Below are 20,764 nucleotides of genomic sequence, written 5' to 3'. Positions count from 1 at the left end.
CTGCGAGAGTCCAAAAGCTAGCCATAGGGGGCGACGCAATGGCAAGGAGATTCCTCACGCCCGACGCCGCCGCGCCACCGCCGGCAACGGACGGCACCCCTCCGGCGCCGCACATGCAGTGGAACCTGCACGGGTCGGCCGCGAAGGTCGCCGTCGCCGGGAACGTCGTCGTCGCGGTGCTCTTCTTCGCCGCCATCGTCTGGCGCATCTTCTTCTGGGGAAGAGGCCAGGGCCAGGACGGCGCCGCCGTCGCTCCGCAGGCGCGGGAGGCAGGCGGCGGCGCCGCAGCCGGGGCGTCCTCCTCGGCTGCCAGCACGCCGGGCGCGTCGCCGCGGGCGCCGGGCGGCCTGCGGAAGGACGACCTCCTGGCGCTGCCGGCGTACGTGCACGGCTCGTCCCCGGACCCGGAGGAGGGCGGCGAGACGAAGGTGGAGTGCGCGGTGTGCATCAGCGAGCTCAGGGACGGCGACACCGCCCGGATCCTGCCGCGGTGCGGGCACCGGTTCCACGCCGAGTGTGTGGACAGGTGGTTCCGGTCGCACGTCACCTGCCCGCTCTGCCGCGCCGTCGTGGCGGACGGCGGCTCCGGCGAGTCATGCCCCAAGATATGATGCAGCTGGGTGTGTGACCGTGTGAGACAGCACAGAACGAAGTTGACACTGCCCGCTGGGTTACTGCATATGTTTCTGTAAATGTTGTGTTACTATTTGTTACTTTCTACTGGAATGCAACTCTGTGATGAAATTTTGCACTGGGCGTTCTAGGCAGCGGAGACAGGGCTATTCTTTGCAGCATTGATGAGATGTGCCACCCTGATACAACTCTGAACTAATGAGCAAACATAATTCCTATGTTTCGTTGAACCAGATGTGCACTTAATAAAGCAGAATTCTAAAAAACTCTACCCGGGGAGGAAACGGCCCCACCGTTTTTTCATTAAGAGAAAGACACACCAGCTTACCCGGGTAGAGAAAACCCCCGAACCCTGGCCCATGCCCGAGAGGGCCAAGCCTCGCGGCGAGCACAACGAGGGGTTTTTTTTTACCTCAACAGCCGGAAATTCGCTTCTGATGAGAATCGAACTCAGGACCTGTTGGGGCGCGACGCTACCGGACGGGGCTAGCCAACTGGCAGCCCGGCCTTTCGCAATAAAGCAGAATTCTCACAATCCAATCAAGCACAGCAAGCAGCTGTGGTCAGTACTAGTAATACGTAGAGGTGACTCTGCTTATGCAAATGATAGCATGTCCTGGTTTGGTCATTCTTCCATTCCATTGGTAGAATAATCAACTGTATATGCTGGCTTTTATGAACGAACGTACATGCTGGTTTTTAATTAACACAAGTGCCTGAGTGATATGAGTAGCACCAGGTTTGGCCAGTTGTAAATAGCAACAAGAGATGAAGAAAGTCATAGCGAAGCCACATGGCTTCTTTGGAAATTAATCAGTTCAATCGACATCCCTATTTTAAGGAAGTCAATTCATGATTGGTAGAGTGCCAGCGGAATTCAATACATCTTACTTCAAGTACGCAGACAAAATAGCAATTCTCACTTATTTTTTTGGGGTGAAAAATGTTAATGCAACTTCACACATGTAAATATTCGTTTCAACTCACGAAGTCTACGCGAAAGGGAATCGAGGGATGATGCATACTGTCCTAATTTCTCTTGGATTTTATTTTCTACATGTAGGTTATACATATCTAAGGCAGGCTTCACCTCCATATTTGCTGTATAGATTGATGAAATAATTTAAATTGATTAGTTCTAAGAGCATATATAACAAAAAAGGATACAAATGGATCTGGATGGAGAACCAAATGCCATTGGTCGTAAATGAATAGTAACTAATTGTCCAGAAGTGAGGACAGCTCCTATTGCTTGCATCTTACTATCACTAATTTAATTGGAGATTATTTTGATATGCATCTCATGAGAAATATTAGAAAAAAATATGTAAATCCTATTTTTCCCCCCAAAAAAAACAGAAAGACTTCACTGATCATTAATAATGATAGCTATTTCTATTCTAATAAAATTTTTGCCAGGTCCACCAGAACCATAACAAACAAGATATTGGATCTAAACTGAAAAGACGACGGATCAGGGGTACCTCAAAGAGCACAAATTTTCTAAGTGAGAATCGGCTGTAGCAGTGTTGATAGGGTTTAGGCTGGTGTAAGTTGATTGATTCTGGAAACAGTAAAGAAACAGGAACAAGTGGATTAAACATTTGACTTGACGAATGAAACATCAAATGCCGTGGTCATTAACAAACAATCACGATAGCATTTTGTTCCTTTTATTTTCTTGCAGGAATCCAAATGAGTATGAATTTGCATGGTCTGCTTATACAAATGACAATTGGGAAACATAGGACCGATATTGATAGAAAATTCCGTCAAGCTTATCTTCGTTTTGTTTAACAAATTAACTATACATGCAGGCTCCCTACAATTTAATGCTTGTGTACTATATATAAGAAGCAACAAGCCAACAACGCATGAACAGTCGACATGAATATTCCAGGTCATACCAAAGCCACATGACTTCTTGTTTGCTTAAAGGAATAAAAAAAAAGATATTCCTGCTTCGGTAAGTCAACTCGCATCTGATTGGTAGCAAAGCAAATTTAATTCAGTTTCGTACTTGAAGCGGCACATAAAAACAACCGGCCAACTTGCACTTCTTTCCGCTGAGGCAAAAAAAAAATATTAAGGAGACTTTGGACATGAACATGTTGTATGTATCAATTTTGTATACTACAAGTAGTGTTCTATAAAATCTAAAAGGCAGGCTGCATCTTCAGAGATGCAGGCAGGTAGTGACTTCTGAAGTTGATTAATTTGAATATTAATAAAAAAAGAATGCAAAAGGGCATGTAGCCTAGTGGTTACAAGAGCCTCAGTAGCACCTGAGGTCCTGAGTTCGACTCCCCGTGGGAGCGAATTTTCTAGGATTTAATGGCATTTGTGCTTTCAGTTGTAGGCGACGTTCCCGTCGACAGCGGAGCGTCTGTGGTGACTTCGTCAATCTCGAGGATTTGCCGGCTCAGTCTCCCGGAGGTGCTCATAGAGGTACGGTTGCGTGCGTGTATTCATAGGGATGAGTGTGCGTGCGTGTTTGTGAGCGTCTGCGTCTGTACTGTGTTTCTCAAAAATAAAAAAAATGGATAAAAACCATTTTAATGATGTAGGACCATATGAACACTACGGTTGCGTGCGTGTATTCATAGGGATGAGTGTGCGTGCGTGTTTGTGAGCGTCTGCGTCTGTACTGTGTTTCTCAAAAATAAAAAAAATGGATAAAAACCATTTTAATGATGTAGGACCATATGAACACTACTAGCAGTACTGCTATTATTAGCAAATGGAAATTACTAATTCAACTTGCATTTATATATTCATACTATTCAATGTACATCAAGTTGTCGCCTCTTCCAATATTCATATGTGGGCGCAATCTGGACCTCGATCTTGAATAGACAGTTACCAATTACTCAGTAAATAAGACTCCTTTTGGTTACCCTGATTTATTTTAAGTCACCCCTCTTTAAGTCCATTTAAGTCAGTTGAGATCCAAATAGACCTGACTTATAGGGAGTAAAATGGATTGGTGGAAGTTAAATCCATAAGTCACTCAAGGGTTGCTTAAAGGGACTTATTTGGCCTCCCCCCCCCCCCACCCCGCGCCAACCCTACCAGATTAGCATTAATTACAGGCACAATGGCTTTTGTTTCACAATATTAAAACACTTTAGTCACTACAACTAAATAGGAGGTGACCAGAATAGCATTAATTACAGGCACAATGGTTTTTGTTTCACAATATTAAAACACTTTAGTCAGTAGAACCAAATAGGAGGTGATTTAAGAAAAATGACTTAAAATAAGTCACCAACATAAGTGAGGGGATGACTTATGGCAACCAAACAGGACCTAAATTCTATAATTTGTGCAAGTTGAACTTCATTGTTCACTTGTACGTCCAAGTGGAGCTGGTATCACAATAACTTAAAAGGGAATTTTATTGTCAGATGTAACCTAGTACTCCCTCCATTCCAAATTATAAGTCATTCCAAAAATTTTGGAGAGTCAAACCATCTCAAAGTTTGACCAAAATTATAGAGAGAAATATAAAGATTTATGACATCAAATAGGTGCACTATGAATATATAGCTAACAAAGAATCTAATAATACTTAATTGGTATTATAAATATTATTATTTTATCATATAAATTTGGTCAAACTTGACAAACTTTGACTCAGCAAGATTTTTGGAATGACTTATCATTCGGAACGGAGGGAGTAGCACTCACCGCATGTTCAAGCAAATACTCTACATCTGGACTTAAGTCCATCATCACCGCCTCGATCTTTTTTTTCTTTAAAAAGAAAAACCCTCTGTGCCTTTTCTTGATAGATCCAACTGTAAAAATAGCCTGCTTCAATGACGTACTAATAGAGTGGGGCATGTAACTCCCGCCTCCCCGAGGTCGGGCCCGCTTACATCTAGCAGTTTTATAGGGCATAGACTACCATCACAGACCAACACAAGTCTTTTCTATGCACTTTGTCCTCACTCGTGCGCACCCGGGAATAACTTCCCGGTCGGTCACCCATCTCCAAATTGCTCCGGGCCAAGCACGCTTAACCTCGGAGTTCTTTGGAGACCGGCTTTCGGAAAAAAAATTGCAACTTGTTGACATGAGTATTCTATCAATTCTATTACAGTGTCAGATGTGCGCAGAAAATCGATAATAAATGTCACCATATCCTCCGTAGCAGTTTAATTTTAGGAAAATAATGTCAACCACTACAGTGTCAGAGACTCCGCCGTCCCGAGTGAACAACTGAAGCTCCATCAGGAATCAACATAATTCCACGTGCTTAAGCTAGCTAATCAGCTGCTGTCAGCTAGCTGTACCTCGACTGAGACATCTGAATGACAAATCAACACTGTTAGATAACGACTCTGGCACAGATTATCAAAAGTAATATCGAACTGCTAAAAATCCCAAGAAAAGTAGCAGCTGGGAGCTGGCTGATTGCAAAGGAAGTGAGCAAGAAATTGAAGAGATATACTCCCTCCTTCCCCGTTTATAAGGCATGGTGGAACATGACACGGTCTTCTAAACAACACTTTGACCATTTATTTATCATATATTATATCACTTTTGATTATAAACTTATAATCATTGTAAAATATATTTGATTATGAATCCAATCATATGAAATTTGCATTATAAAAATAAAAATTTAATAGTCAAATTATTGGTCAAAGATGACAAGGTTTGAATCTTGATATACGTGTATGCCTTATAAACAGGGAAGGAGGGAGTAGTTTCAAACCAACACATACATCGTCAAATTAGTTCTGTTTAGTTGGTATTTTTTTGGGAAACATATCAGGTGCAAACTAATTTCTCCGTGCAAACCATGCAAACTTCAATCTGAATCATTTGTTTGCACCTGATATATTTCCATTTCTTTGGACCAATATATTTTGAAACTGAGAGAGTATATATGGACGTTAATTTTCACCTCATCAGTTTAAATACTCGACGACTTTCAAAGTTTTAAAAGGTTTCCTGCACACATGCATGGTAATATACCACTTAGTACCTTGTGCCGGGAAGGAAATGATTTGCAAATCACATGGCGCAGGACTGATCATGACCTGACGACGAAAGGTTCGATTACGACTTCTATTCATGATGCGAGGCGACTTTTTTTTAGAAAGGAAATGCTAGATGACTCAAATAACTTGCGAGCCTGTTGTACTCTGCAGCTGACCTTCTTCACTTTAGCTCCCCAGAAACAATAAAGAAATAACTTGACGAGAAAATCGTATCAAGACATGCATGTCACGTTATCTTCCGGTTCGACTAAAGAAAGAACGGTGAAGTTGTCAACAGCCAAGCAGACGAGAGGCGACTACACTACACCAGATCAACACCGACGAGGTCTCAACATGTCGCTCTGCGTAATTGCCCACTCCACGACGTGGAGTCCACGTGGATGGTCGGATGATATACGGTCCAAGAGCACTAGAGCATCGACTGTAATGAGGCTAGTTTTCAGTCTGAAAACTGGCATCTCCTTTTTCTTTTTTGTTTTGCTTCAGAAATCAGAACGGAGTAATAATCTAGTCTGCTTAAACGAAGCAACTGGGTAGTGCGCACCACTCGGCATCTTAGGTAGTGTTTGGTTCAAGAGCAGAGCTGTTCCTTCCTCGTTTGGTTGAAGAGCGAGCATAATAGAGCGGCTCCCGAGTGGAATATTTCTCTAGATTCCGAAACCAACTCATCCCAGCAAGAGCCGGACCAGCTCATCCCACTTGGACGGCCGTAAGCTCCGTCTCGTGGATGGGCATGGCTCGCACCTCCCTGCGCCGTCACTCGCCAAAATGTTATCTTACTATTACTAATTAAAAGTTTTTTTTGAAGCCTCCAGATGAAGTCACCTAAGATCTTAGGTGGATAATATAAAAAAATAGAGAAATCTTACAGATTCTCACAAAAATCAGAAACATCCAGTCATCAATTCAGCAACTCTAATCATAATAGCCATTGGATTTGTTATTTTTTTTAATAAATTACACATCTTGTCATTATGAAAATAGACTAAAGTAACCATTAAACATGTATCTAAATTACCCACCTCTGGCATTATAAAAAATAATTTAAAGTAACTCACCTAATCTTCATATAAATTATCCACTTATGCCATTATAAAATAATATCTAATAATCCTCTAATTTTTCATATATATTACCCAATCATCACATAATAAAAAGATAAAATGAACCCCGAATCTGAATCAAAGTTATGTTATTATAATAAAAATTTTAAAGTGCATCCATATAAAATTTTAAATTACTATTTCTAGCATTATTAATATATTATTCGTGTTATTATTTATATAGAAGAGATGTACGTGCCTATGGCACGTATTTAATTTTCCTTCCATCAAGATGTTATTTATTTTCCTTCAAAAAACAATATATGTTTTTCTTTTCCTTCCATAAACAATGATGTCAATTATTATCCTTGCAAAATAAATAATGACACAAATTATGGGTAAATGCATGTGGAAAAGAAAGTAAAAGTATGTGCTAAAGCAAAGTAATACACGAGTATAAGAGGTGGGTATAGAAAATTGTTGGTGTAAAAGGTATTAAGATTTTAGTGGGTAACTTTGACAAAACCAATCTCCCCCTCTCTTTCGTCAAATCTTTTGAACTGACAAGTGGGGCCTCCGTGAGGGGTATGGTGAGCCTAAGCTTGGTAAGAAAGAGTTTCAATTGTTTCAACTTTTTATAGATTGATGATAAACATGCTAACCATAATGTGTTTGTCCCATATATATATTCATGTATAAGAGAAGAGATAAGAATACTCATGTTGTTCACATAGCTCAAACAAAATGTTCAACTAAACACATATCAAATATATATGGAGATGTGATGCAAAGTGAGAGAAAAATTGTTAGTAACTAAACCTGTCATATTTATGTATTATTACAATTATATAATGATAAATATGTATCTTTGCAGTATTGGATTAAAATATTAAATTGATTAAAGAGAGCGTGAGATAAGTAATTATTATATATCTCTAATTAGTCCGTGCGGGAGCACGGGTTGATAGACTAGTTCTTCCAAACATGAGTGCCTGGGCTCGCTTTAACTAATACCTAAAAGGGAACACATCATATCATGTGCAAACCAATCTCTTCGTGCAAACTGTGCAAACTTCAATCTGAGTCATCGGATCAATATTCAAGGGGCATAAGGAATTAAGTAATTGTACAATTAACCGTCCGCCCTTGGATTGAGTAATTACACTTTTGCAAATCTCCCCTCCCACTCTCTCTGCACTCCTCCTTGGATGTTATTTCGGTGATCCAGATTGAAGTTTGTATAGTTTGCACGAAAGATGTTGGTTTTTATGTTCCCCTAAATTTTTTTTAGTATTGACTAAAGTGTAGCCCATCCAATAGCACTCATATTTGAAAGAATAACATTTTTGGATATTAGCACTTACATCAAATGCCTTCTTAGCGGCGTACGTACACGCCTACACGTACGCGGCGCGCCCTTAACAGCTCGTCCTTTCCGCGCCGCGGTGGCGTCTCCCAACTGCTAGTTTGTCAGCAGTGCGCGGGGTAGCTAGCTAGGTGGCCGGTGGTAGCCCGGCCCGCCGGCCGGCCCACGAAGATGGACGACGCCGGTGGCGGTGGCCCTGCCCCAACGCCGGCGCCGCACGGGCGCGCCGCCTCCCACCGCGCCACGTTGGCGCTCGCGGCCGTCAGCGTCCTCCTCGTCCTGCTCTGCCTCTTCTGGCGCTTCGTCTGGCAGTGCAGGAAGCACGAAGGCAGAAGCGGCGGCCCCGCCAGCGTTGCAGCTGCCGATATCTCCGCCGCCGCCCCGCCGCCGTCCTCGCGTGGCCTCGCGCCTCGCACGACGCTCCCGGCGTTCGTGCGCGTGGCCGCGGCGGGCTTCGGCGGCGGCGCCGAGAAGGTCGACTGCGCGGTGTGCCTGGCGGAGCTAGGGGACGGCGAGGCCGCCGCGTGGCTGGTGCCGGGATGCGGGCACGGGTTCCATGCGTTGTGCATCGAGGCGTGGTTCCGCGTGAACTCGACGTGCCCGCTCTGCCGCGCCGCGGTGGACGGCGCCGCCGCAGCCGCGGGGCAGAGCGCCGGAGAGGCTCGGGAGTGCGGCGGCAGCGTATGATGGCCCCCATTTCTGCCGTGTGGCGAACTGGACTTGCGTTTGTACGTCTTCGTGAGACGTCGCCAATGGAAGGTTTTCGGTTGTGTGAACGTCACATTTGCAGAGCGTGAAGTTGCTTTCTTGTTTTCTGTTTTTGAATCTTGTGGGCTGTGCTCCCATGGGATTGCCGATTTGCCGCGTAAACATCCGGCGATAGCACCACCTAAACCCGCCTAGGAATGGACACTGATATGCTTAATGTGCACCGGACATTTTTCAAAAGTAAGGCAGGGGATCAGGTCCCAATTCTCTATTCTATTTGGATCATTGGATGGATTTGAGTCGTATGCGCTTCGCTGATATAAACTCCGGTGCCAAGAGGCAGGCGATGACAATCTCATTATACTGGACAAGAAGGCATGCAAATCAGTAGCTGCTAGCCTGCTGCCCTCCATTGACATGGCTTTCGTACACTGGGTCAACTGAAAACAATGCAAATAAAATCTTTTCAGCAGAAGTACCAACAGCATGGATCCGTTAAAAGTTTTGCTCCGATGTTTTGATGGGTTCGTTCCCGTTTCTTTTTTGGCGGCGAGGATTTCAAGGGATGGGACAGATGCATTTTGCGAGTGGAGGCATCAGAGGTAGAAATCCAAGAAAACTCTAGGATGTCCGAAGCAGAGGTAGCAAACTCATGAAGTGATGAGCAGGTGTAATCGAACCTGCCAAGAACATGTTCTCTTTACCGTCAACGTAGTAAGCTGTATTTATCAGCACTTCACCAGTGCCTGCCTGCCTTGCAAAGAAATTGCAGCCAACAGCTTGATAGTATTACAGTAGCGCTACAGACAGTACCGAGTACCGACCACAAACAGCATAGACACCTGCAGCCTGACGCTACAGAAGTATCAAATATGTACATAACCCAAGATGTTCAACAAGTCACGGAGGAACCAGATCCAGCACAACTGCACAAGACAGGCGGGCGCACAAATGTCACTTTATTAGCTATCATCCGCCGCACCTCAATCACTGCATGCCCATCCCTCCGAGAAGGTACAGTTTTGTAGTACTACATAGTAGCAGCCGAGCAAGCTACGAAGGGGCAGGAGCAGTTACTGTGGCTGGTCAACTGCAAGCGGCACCGTCTTCACCTGCACGCAGGGAAAGCAGAAACCAATGTGCCCTGTTTTAAATATTTCTACTGAATCTAATCTTGTTGGAACGGCATGTCATTTCTAACATCTTGCAACACAATTTCATCTTATATATTGTGAGCAAACAGAGTTGGGAACAGAGCATACCAGCTCGCGGAACTTCAATATGTAGAACATCTCAAGGTAGCGCCTTGTCTCCCGCCTCTCGAGCTTCGACACGTACTTCCAGAAACCGTAGACCCCAGCCAATGTCATCAGCCGCTCAGAGTAAATCTTCCATGTGTACCTAGTACACGCCCGAACGAAAACAAACATCAGACAAAAGAGACCATGTGAAAAGGAAGGCATACACTCATGCTGACCAAACCGGATTGGCAGAACTGACTTTTCGTATATGCGCTGAAGTCCTGCTTCAGATACTTTCACCCAGTGGTTGGGGTCTTGCTTGCACCGTTCGAAGAACTCAGCTATCAGCTTAGCAGCCTGATCAGGATGGTATGGGTCAATGTGGAAGCCTGAGATGCCATGCTCAATAATCTCAGCTGGCCCTCCATGGAGTGTCGCGAAAGTAGGAAGCCCACAGGTCATTGCCTCCACAACAGTGAGACCAAATGCTTCGTAAAAGGCTGGCTGCAGTTAGTATGACATGTTTCAAGTCAGCATGTAAGCATTTGGACCATCCTTATGTCGTCTATATAACCACCAAGTTGTAAAAACCACCAAGTTGTAAAATTCAGAGCCTACCTGTACAAAGGCACCATGAGTATCAGCTATGTAGCGATAGAGCTCACCATTGCGGACCCTATTTGTCTGAGCAGAGATCCAACGGAACTGCCCGAACAAGTTGTAGGTTTTAATAAGATCGTGCATCTTCTCTATCTCGGCGATCTCTTCTCTGTCCTTGGACTTCTTTACATCATTATACCCAGCAACGACAACAAGGTTTACCAGCTCTCTCAGCTTAGAGCATTTAGCATAAGCTTCAACCAGCCCTGTTATGTTCTTCACCCTGTCAAGTCTTGCCATGGAGAAGAGGATGGGTTTTGATCGGTCATCCAGATGCCCACTGCAAATTAGAGGAACAATTGTCACCGTAAGAAACGATCAAAGAGTGACATGAGACTATATCTGCAATCCCACCAAATAAAAATCTTGTCAAATACATTATCACACAAAATAATAAAAAAAACAACCCAAGCGAAGCAGTAACCATCATCAGCAATGACTTCAGAGACCAAATTAGAAGAGTATTGTAAAAGACATCCACATCAACTCCTTAATTAAAGAACCTCAAATAAGGACCAAGGTAGCGTAAAGTACTCACATGTGTTCATCATTTTGCTCTGGATCATAAATCAAACTTTCGATTGAACCATGAAGAGAAGTGAGCCGCTTGGCCTTCTCTGTGTATGGAAAATATATGGACATGTCCGCTCCAGGAGAGACTATATTGAACTTTGGATCAAAGACATCAATCCCATGGACAACACGGTACAAACCAGGAAGAGTGAAAGCCGTGTGGCTCTCATACTGTCCAACAGTGTTTTTGCTGAGAAAGAGAAAGAAACAATTAAATAAGTATGAGCATCTTCCAGCAAATGAATGATAGCTAGTATCCATACGTAATCAGAACCCATGCAAGATTAATTCATGAAAATCTTTTATTGTATATTTGCACATCCTACCCTGGTTAGGACCAATATATACAACAACAACAACAACAACATAGTCTTTTTTCCCAAGCAAGTTGGGGTAGGCTAGAGATGAAACCCGAAAGAAATAAGTTCAAGGTTCAGGCACATTGATAGCTAGTCTCCAAGCGCTCCTATCCAAAGCTATCTCTTTAGGGATATTCCAATCCTTAAGGTCTCTCTTAACCGACTCATCACACGTCAGTTTAGGTCTACATCTACCCCTCTTTACATTGTCGACCCGCTCAAGAACCCCATTACGCACCGGCGCCTCAGGAGGCCTTCGTTGGACATGTCCAAACCATCTCAGCCGATGCTGGGTAAGTTTCTCCTCAATTGGTGCCACTCCGACCCTATCCCGAATAACTTCATTCCGGACTCTATCCCTCCTTGTGTGCCCGCAAAACCACCGCAACATCCGCATCTCAGTTGCTGGACATGTCGCCTTTTTGTAGGCCAACATTCAGCACCGTATAGCATCGCCGGACGAATTGCTGTCCTATAAAATTTGTCTTTTAGCTTTTGTGGCACCCTCTTGTCACAAAGGATGTCAGAAGCTTACCGCCATTTCAACCAGCCAGCTGAAATTCTATGCCTAACATCTTCATCAATGTCGCCATCCTTTTGTAGCACCGATCCTAAATACCGAAAAGTATCCTTCTGGACCACCACTTGTCCATCTAGACTAACGTCTCCCCCCTCATGCCTAGTCGCGCTGAAATCGCACATCATGTACTCGGTCTTGGTCCTACTAAGTCTGAACCCTTTCGACTCTAACGTGCGTCTCCACAGCTCTAACTTCCTATTAACCCCTGCCCTACTCTCGTCAACTAGCACCACATCATCAGCAAAGAGCATACACCAAGGGATCTCACCTTGTATATCCCTTGTGACCTCATCCATCACTAAAACAAATAAATAAGGGCTCAATGCTGACCCCTGGTGTAGGCCTATGTTAATAGGAAAGTCAGTGGTGTTGCCATCACATGTCCGGACAAACGTCGTTGCATCCTTGTACATATCCTTAATGAGGGTAATGTACTTAGTTGGGACTTTGTGCTTCTCCAAGGCCCACCCCATGACATTTCTTGGTACTTTGTCATATGCCTTCTCAAGGTCAATGAAGACCATGTGCAAGTCCTTCTTCTGTTCCCTATATCTCTCCATCAATTGTCGTATTAAGAAAATCGCCTTCATGGTTGACCTTCCAGGCATGAACCCAAATTGGTTTTGGGTCACACTTGTCACTCTTCTTAGTCGATGCTCGATAACCCTCTCCCAAAGCTTCATCGTATGGCTCATCAGCTTAATCCCACGGTAGTTAGTACAACTTTGAACATCACCCTTGTTTTTAAAGATAGGTACTAATATACTTCTCCTCCATTCTTCCGGCATCTTGTTTGACCGAAAAATGAGATTAAAAAGCTTAGTTAACCATACTATTGCTCTATCTCCTAGGCATCTCCACGCCTCAATGGGGATACCATCAGGGCCCATCGATTTACCTCCCTTCATCCTCTTCAAAGCCTTCCTGATCTCTACCTCCTAAATTCTCCTCACAAAACATCTGTTAGTATCGTCAAAAGAGTCATCTAACTCAAGGGTAGGGCCCTCACTCTCCCCATTAAATAACTTGTCGAAGTACTCTCTCCATCTATCCATGATCTCCTCATCCTTCACTAGCAGTCGATCTGTCACATCCTTAATGCATTTGATTTGGTTGATGTCTCTTGTCTTCCGCTCGCGGATCCTAACCATCATATAAATGTCATTCTCCCCTTCTTTCGTGCCTAGCCGCTGATACAGGTCATCATATGCCTTACCCTTTGCTACATCCACAGCTCGCTTTGCAACCCTCTTCGCTAATTTATAGCCCTCGATGTTGACTGCACTCTTGTCAAGGTGGAGACGTTTGAAACACTCCTTCTTCTCCTTAATAGCCCTTTGCACCTCGTCATTCCACCACCAGGTGTCTTTCCCCTCCTGTTTGCCTCCCCTACTCACGCCAAACACCTCCGAGGCCACCTTCCGAACACATGTTGCCATCTTTAGCCACATGTCATCTGCGTCTTCTCCTTCTTCCCAAGGCCCCTCACCTAGCATCATTTCTTTAAACGCTTGTGCCGCTTCCCCTCTAAGCTTCCACCACTTTGTTCTCGCAATCTTAGCACGTTTGTCCCGGTGGACACGTATCCGAAGACGAAAGTCCGCCACCACAAGCTTGTGTTGAGTGACAACACACTCCCCAGGTATCACCTTACAATCTAAGCAATCACGTCTATCCTCCCTCCTAGCAAGGATAAAGTCGATCTGGCTCGAGTGTTGTCCACTACGAAACGTCACAAGATGGGATTCCCTCTTCTTAAACACGGTATTCGCTATCAACAAGTCGTAGGCTAACGCGAAGTTCAACACATCCTCCCCCTCTTGACTCCTGCTACCATACCCAAAACCCCCGTGCACTCGCTCGAACCCTACATTAGTCGCACCCACATGGCCGTTGAGATTTCCTATGAAGAGTTTCTCGCTGGTAGGCACGGTGCTAACCATGCTATCTAGATCTTCCCAGAACTGCATCTTGGTGCTCTCACTAAGGCCTACCTGAGGGGCATAGGCACTGATCACATTCAAAACCAAATCTCCAACTACCAACCGGATTAGGATAATCCGGTCGCCTTGCCTTCTAACCTCTACGACTCCATCCTTAAGGCTCCTATCAATCAAGATGCCTACACCATTTCTACCCGGAGTTGCTCCCGTGTACCAAAGTTTGAAGCCAGTATCCTCAACCTCCTTCGCCTTCTGGCCCTTCCATTTAGTCTCCTGAACGCATAGAATATTTACACGCCTCCTAATTGCTACATCAACTAGCTTTCGCAACTTACCCGTTAGGGACCCTACGTTCCAGCTACCTATACGAATCCTAATTGGCTCAGCTAGCTTCCTTACCCTTCGCACCCGTCGAGGGAAGTGCGAAGACCCTTGCTCATTTTTCACTACACCCGGGCGTAGATGTAGCACGCCATTCAGGTGACGACCCGACCCGACCCTTGCTCACTTATCATCGTACCCAGGTCATGATACGACGCGCCCTTGGGGGGATGGCGACCCGGCCCTTGCCCATTTATCACCACACCCGGGTTCCGATGTAGCGCGTCGCTAAGAGGGTTACGCCCCAACGAGTTTCTTGTGGGTTTCAAATCCATTAGAGTGGTTATTTTTATGCTGGTTTGCCAAAATCTAACGCAACCCTCCTCCTTTATCCGGGCTTGGGACCGGTTAGGACCAATATAGCATCTTAATATTAGTATTCCATGCCACTACAACTTCTTGAAGTTGGATTTCATGTTGAAATCCATGCCATTGAGTGGCATGATTTTGAACCTGAAACCCAATTTCACGGAGTTGTGGTGGCATGAATCGAATTTTCCCTAGTATATTAGCTCGTCTCAAAAAATAGTATATTAATTGCATGTGTGCGTGATTCAGTATGCTTCTTTGTGCGATCAAATTAATTGGTGAATGTAGTCACAAAAATGATTACAACGACCAACAGGAAAGAGAAGAAAACCTTCCAGCAATTTCTTGGTATGTGCTGGTGATGATAAAATCAGCATTGTTCATAGAGATTATATCAGCAGTAAACTGACAAGAGAAATGATACTTCTCATCGAATTTCTTCCAGTATATGTCTGAATCTGGATATTTTGTCTTCTCCAGAGCATGAGCAATATTGCACTGCAAGGAATGTGCTCATGTAATTAGTAAAGAAACAAGTACAAGACCTCAAGTAAAATTAACAAAGCATACCTGGGTAATTCCCATCTTGTAAGACAGCAACGATGCCACAAGATTTCCATCACTGTAGTTTCCAATTATGAAATCCGGAGTGCCCTGCAATTCTGCAGCAATTTCTCCAGCAGCGTCCTGTATAAAACAAAAGAATTACAGCCTTCTATCAAATAGGAAACAAAAACAATGCATTAAAGTAGGAAATTTTAGGTAAGAATAAAAAATTAAATTGGTACAGAGAAGTTATGCATATATGAGGAATCAATGTATGTTAAGACGAAACTTATCCTCGCTTTTTAAATTACTTTACGCAAACTAATTCCACGGGAAATACTTTACATCTGCCATGCAAATTACAAGGTACTTTTCTCTGAACTTTTATTAAAAGAAGGTACTTTCCTCAGAACTCTCAAGTCCTTTTCTAGCATATAGTGCTACCTAGCTGGTTCTGCCGCCACTATTTCTCAATATGTACCAAGTATGATATCCTATTCCTACCTAATTATTTACTATTTACACTCTGTCATGCAAGTCACAAGGTACTTTCCTCGGAACTATTTTCATTGAAAGAAGACAGTTCAAAATCATCTCAGGTTTTGTTTGCAAGGTAAGAACCATAAGGAACAAATAATACTCGCCTCAGCAAATTTCTCCAAGTATGGCCAGACATCGAATCTTGATATCCATTTCTTGAGTACACCATTTTCATTTCTAAAAGGAACTCGTAATATGTATGTATGCTGTGTTCCACTAATTCTCTCAAGCCTCTGATTGCATGATGTCCCTTTTGCATCTGGTATCAGCCGAGTAACCTTAACCACATAATAAAAAGCAAATGAATAAATAACTAAAAGTGCTTCTTTTTCCTTAAGAAGAGTTAAGGAAAACTGTACCAGTATACAAACAGCGAAAGAAATATAGAATGGAATAGCGGAACAAAGCAACTCAGCAGTCAGCATGTACAGAGGGAATATACCATTCTACAGATGCTAAAGTTGAAACAAGTAAAAGAAATGAACTTACAATGAGAATCTTTGGGGTAACATCAAGCCCTTGTTTCTTTAACCGGAGAACCATCTCATTCTCTAATGCACGAACTTGGTCCAGTATATAGACAATCTGACACCAGCAAAGTAAACTCATGACAAGAGATACATACAGTGAAGAGTCGTGAAAAAGATTGGTCTGTCAAACATCACAGTCAACACCCTCAATTTACCTGTCCTCCTGTGTCTGGCAAACCTAATACATTAGCTTGACCAAAGTATCCATGAGGGGATACTACAACAACATTAAAAATCATGGGGATCCTCCCCAAGAATTTCTCCAGTGTAGATGGATCAGGTGCTTGAAGGATATCCAGAAGTAGATGAATCATTTCCAACACATGTTCAGATGTATCCCCCCAACCTTTCTCCAGGCCCCATTCTTGAAATCTGAATGTTACCAAAAGAAAACAAAATCATATACATGTGCTACAGCCAACTATTCTTCTAGAATGTGACATATTAGAAACATTGGATTTATATATCAAAGAGATATTGTTGATCATTCCAGAAAAGATACATATGCAATGCCAGATTAATGATCTGTCAAAGTGGCCAGCATATGATGCTTATACAATATACATGAACTTAAGTTGTTGGAAGTACTGTTCACCCAACATGTTTTATAGATCAGCTTTGAGAAACTTAAAACATATTGCAAATTGGAAGCTAAATAGTTCGCATCTGGTCCGTGCAGGGTTTATTGAGAAACTGAAGCCCCCAGCAAAGTAGTCACTACCAGAAGATGCCAAACTACTTCCCATCCAAGTACTATATGAAACTAGCATTCAGATCAATGTGGTAGATCAAACTTACTTGTAAGAGAACTGTGAGTATGGTGTGTCAGCTGGAAGCTTTGACAAGTACTCCTCAGCTTTAGTCAGCACCGACTGAAGCCTCCCCAAGCTCTGTATCCTATCATTTAGCATCATAACCTATAACCACACACATATATCTTTCAGTAGTTCAAAACCATACATAAGATTAGACCAAACTTTGTCCCGAAATTTCCATCTGTATCAGAACTTACATGACCCTTGTGCCGGTGGCCACGGAGGAAATCCAGCAGGGGTTCCAGGCAATCCCTGTTGCGGAACATGATCGAAGAGAGGTGTCGATTGAGAAACTGCACGCCATTTCCAATAGAGGATGACCGATTTGGGCGTGGGACTGAGGCATTGAATGGCTCGAAGTCAAGCTCAAGCATGTAGGGATCATTGTGCCTGCCGTTTTGGATACAGTTCAAAGTTGTGTTCATATGAATACTCAGAATAGCCAAAGATGCTCTTGTAAGGAAGCGATAACTGAACATTACGGCTGAATATAAAAAACAGTGCAAAAAGGAAGTTCTTTATATCAGGTATCTCTCAAAAGCAGAGCTCCGGGCTCTAGCACAGAACAACAAAATGAAAGCTACTCCTACCAACTTATTGCATACATCAATCTAGGAAACGATATTTCGTCCTCATGCATGTGTTAGCTTAAAAAAAAGGTGAACAGATTTGCCATATTTACCACTCATGGAGCGTCAACATGACGGAGCTCCAACAAGCGCATCTCCACAAAGCTAATCATGTGACCCGCAATTCAGGAAACAGTTTATTGTTTGAACAACCCAAGTCAATTCCGCGATGTTCCCCTCTCGGAAACCTCGATTAACAGCCCAATTGCCCCATGTCCTCCACCAAACATACACCGGTAGCGGGAAGCAGATCGAGCAACAAAAAAGTACTAGCGACCCACGACCAGTAGTACACGCGAAAAAAAAACAAAAGCTAAATTAAACAAGAACGCCGCAAATTCCTGCAAAAGCGAAACAGAGGACAGGAACAGAGGGGGGGGGGGGGGGGGGGGGGGGGGAGCAGCACATACTGGCCGTCGACGAGCTCCTCCTTGAAGCGCAGGTACTCCGGGACGGTGAGCTGCTCGACGCTGAGCTCGTGCACGTTGAGGCGGACGTACTCCCACACCCCCGGGCGCGGGCGCACCGCGATGGCCACGAACGGCGGCAGCACGATCGCCTCCTGCGGGACGGGAATTCAAGCACGCAACGCCAAGTAGCTCAGCGCAGCTCGGCAGAAAATTGGAAGGAAAAAAAAACGTCCACATCGCCAACGGAAAAGCGGCGGCGCACCTGCGCGGAGCGGAGGACGTCGAGGAAGGGGCCCTCGGCGAGCGCGCCGCCCCCGGAGCCCTGGACCTCGTCGAGCTCGTCGAGGATGTGGTGCGGCTGCAGGATGCCCTTCCCCTTGTTCACGTACCTGCCGCCGAACGCATCAGAAGAACCGTCGAACGGTCAGAGGCCCGCGAGCGCGGCGAGGGACGATGGTCGGGGGCGCTGGGTGGCGGGGGGAGGGGCGCGGGCGCTTACTTGGAGAGGAGGGCGACGAGCTCGTTGCGGTGCGCGTGGAGGGTGTCCTCGACGCGGTCGCGGATGCTCAGGTTGCGGCCCAGCTTCGGGGCGGACATGGCTGCCGCCGGCTCTCGTGCGCGCGCGCGGTCCTGGCCTGCGCGCTGCGACTGTGGCGTGGTGTGGTAGCGGTGGTGGTGGTGGTGGCGAACGGGGAGGGACTGAGGCGAGAACAGAGCAGGAGATGCCCAACTTTATCCGACGACGCACGCGGCGTGGAACCGCGCGGCGGCCTCCTGCGGAGTGCGGACGCGTAGCCCCGCCGAGGGCATCGCCTCGCAAACGTGTGCCCGCAGACCCGCAGCGACAGGAGGACGCGACCCGGCGGGACGGGACCGCCGCGTACGTGGGCCCCATAGGTTAGTGGATCCACATCCAGAGACACGCCTCTCGGCGTGAGGGGTTGCGTGGCGTCTAGAAAGAACGTCGAGCCGCGACCCGCTGACGTGCGGGTCCCGCGGCGCAGGGCCGGCGTGTCAACCTCGAGAACTTGCGAGTCCGAAGGAAAGCTCGGCTCGCGTGGGGAACGAAAGATCGGCCATGTTTGATTTACACCACGAATTTTTTAAAAAAAAGAGGAATACATACATCGATTACTAAATGAAATTTATTTGTGAAAACTTTTCATATATGGGTGTAATTTTTCGTGACGAATCTAATGAGCCAAATTTTATCATGATTGGCTACAGTGATGCTACAGTAACCACACATAATAATTTTCTAATCGTACGGTCAAAAGCCTCATTAGTTAGAGTAACCGCTACAGTACCATATTTATGGAGTCTAATTTTATAATTAGACTTTATTTAATTCCTCTAATTAGTGGTCAAAGCATCCAAAAGTTTTCATGAAAATTTTTTCTGGACAAACCAAACACGGCATGGAGCATGCATGGAGCACTAAATGCAATTGAAAAAAAATAATTAATTACACAGTCTAACTGATTAGCATGAGATGAATCTTTTAAGCCTAATTAATCCATAATTGAACATTATCTGTCAAATAACAACGAAATATACTACAATACCAAAATCCAAATTTTTCGCGAACTAAACACAGCCTCAATGAATTGAAGGAAGAAAAAGGCGCGGCAAGAGATTGGCCTTGTTTAGTTCCCAAAAAAAATTTTTACAGTATCCATCACATCGAATGTTCGGACACATACATATACATAGAGTATTAAATGCAGTTAAAAAATAACTAATTATACAGTCTAACTGATTAACATGAGATGAGTCTTTTAAATCTAATTAGTTTATAATTAGACATTATTTGTCAAATAACAACGAAAATGCTATATTATCAAAAACCCAAACATTTTCTCGAGGCCTACTCGAGACCGACATGTGAACCAACGGGGCTAGGGGGCTCCACCCTATGAATCCTCTAACCTTCTCTCAGCAAATTTTTAATATGAACAGGAAAGAAGAAGACAAAGAGGTAGTAGGATAAGATGGACCAACCTCTGCGGCCGCCACGGTGTGGACCCTATCTCAAAGTGGCCTTGTAGATCAGCGTTAGCTGAGCCTGTATCGGCGCCCTGGGTCCGTCGGAAACCAGGCATGGAAGCCGCAAGATGGTTCGGTTTCCCTTTCTCCTCCTTGTTTGTTCTGTGCTGTGGGGCTTCGTAGCGAGCGAGCGAGCGAGCGACCAGACGCTTCCGAGAAGACAGCAGCACCGCTGAAAGCGACAGGAGAATGGTTAAAAAATGGATCTCGGCGCCGCGTTGGCGGACACCGGACAGCGGATGAGAGAGGTGCCGCCGTTTTGACGTGGGGATTAACCATTTGGCCGCGCCCAGGCAGCACGACACAGCACGAGTTGGCATCCTCGGAACGCCGGACGCGAACGCGACCGCGACTGGCTCGCTCGGTTCCCTTCCGGTCAGCAGCGGCAGCACACACGGCTCGTACTCGGTACTCCCGTGCACCGAATGATGGATTCTTCT

At 44.9% G+C, this 20,764-nt stretch overlaps 3 protein-coding genes across 4 annotated transcripts; 2 read left to right on the top strand and 1 right to left on the bottom strand.

Annotated features, from left to right (window-relative positions):
* The first annotated feature begins 38 nt into the window (after nt 1-38).
* LOC120648811 (E3 ubiquitin-protein ligase EL5-like) lies at nt 39-611 on the top strand. Its single transcript, XM_039925462.1, has one exon. It carries the CDS (start codon nt 39-41, stop codon nt 609-611), a length of 573 nt encoding a protein of 190 aa, XP_039781396.1.
* Nucleotides 612-8,225: 7,614 nt separating this feature from the next.
* On the top strand, nt 8,226-8,741 carry LOC120648143 (RING-H2 finger protein ATL39-like). Its single transcript, XM_039924892.1, has one exon. It carries the CDS (start codon nt 8,226-8,228, stop codon nt 8,739-8,741), a length of 516 nt encoding a protein of 171 aa, XP_039780826.1.
* Nucleotides 8,742-9,423: 682 nt separating this feature from the next.
* On the bottom strand, nt 9,424-19,077 carry LOC120652421 (sucrose synthase 4). 2 transcript variants are annotated; one of them, XR_005666563.1, is made up of 15 exons: nt 18,778-19,077; nt 18,541-18,667; nt 18,279-18,430; nt 17,437-17,629; nt 17,223-17,341; nt 16,580-16,796; nt 16,384-16,479; nt 15,999-16,172; nt 15,379-15,495; nt 15,140-15,306; nt 11,202-11,426; nt 10,622-10,943; nt 10,240-10,507; nt 10,025-10,163; nt 9,424-9,874 (listed from the first exon to the last, which is right to left on the bottom strand). XR_005666563.1 is itself a non-coding variant. In XM_039930237.1 (15 exons), the coding sequence occupies exons 1-15, from the start codon at nt 18,873-18,875 to the stop codon at nt 9,836-9,838; spliced, it is 2,430 nt and encodes an 809-aa protein (XP_039786171.1). In that variant the 5' UTR covers nt 18,876-19,076; the 3' UTR covers nt 9,424-9,835. The 2 variants fall into 2 exon arrangements, 1 of the variants encoding a protein (XP_039786171.1); XM_039930237.1 differs by having other exon boundaries at nt 10,263-10,507; nt 18,778-19,076.
* Nucleotides 19,078-20,764: the final 1,687 nt, after the last annotated feature.

The sequence above is a fragment of the Panicum virgatum genome, chromosome 9K, assembly GCF_016808335.1.
Source record: "Panicum virgatum strain AP13 chromosome 9K, P.virgatum_v5, whole genome shotgun sequence".
NCBI lineage: Eukaryota > Viridiplantae > Streptophyta > Magnoliopsida > Poales > Poaceae > Panicum > Panicum virgatum.
Note: the sequence above shows the minus strand (reverse complement) of the source record. Positions and strands in the feature narration are given on the sequence as shown.

Bases quoted from the DNA above. Each gene is read 5' to 3' on its own strand.
- LOC120648811 (XM_039925462.1), top strand. From the start codon at position 39: ATGGCAAGGAGATTCCTCACGCCCGACGCCGCCGCGCCACCGCCGGCA.
- LOC120648143 (XM_039924892.1), top strand. From the start codon at position 8,226: ATGGACGACGCCGGTGGCGGTGGCCCTGCCCCAACGCCGGCGCCGCAC.
- LOC120652421 (XM_039930237.1), bottom strand. From the start codon at position 18,875: ATGTCCGCCCCGAAGCTGGGCCGCAACCTGAGCATCCGCGACCGCGTC. The intron at 16,480-16,579 runs GTAAATTGAGGG...TGCTGGTGTCAG, and splicing joins TGCCAGACACAGGAGGACAG to ATTGTCTATATACTGGACCA. The intron at 11,427-15,139 runs GTTTTCTTCTCT...TCTCTTTCTCAG, and splicing joins TACCAAGAAATTGCTGGAAG to CAAAAACACTGTTGGACAGT.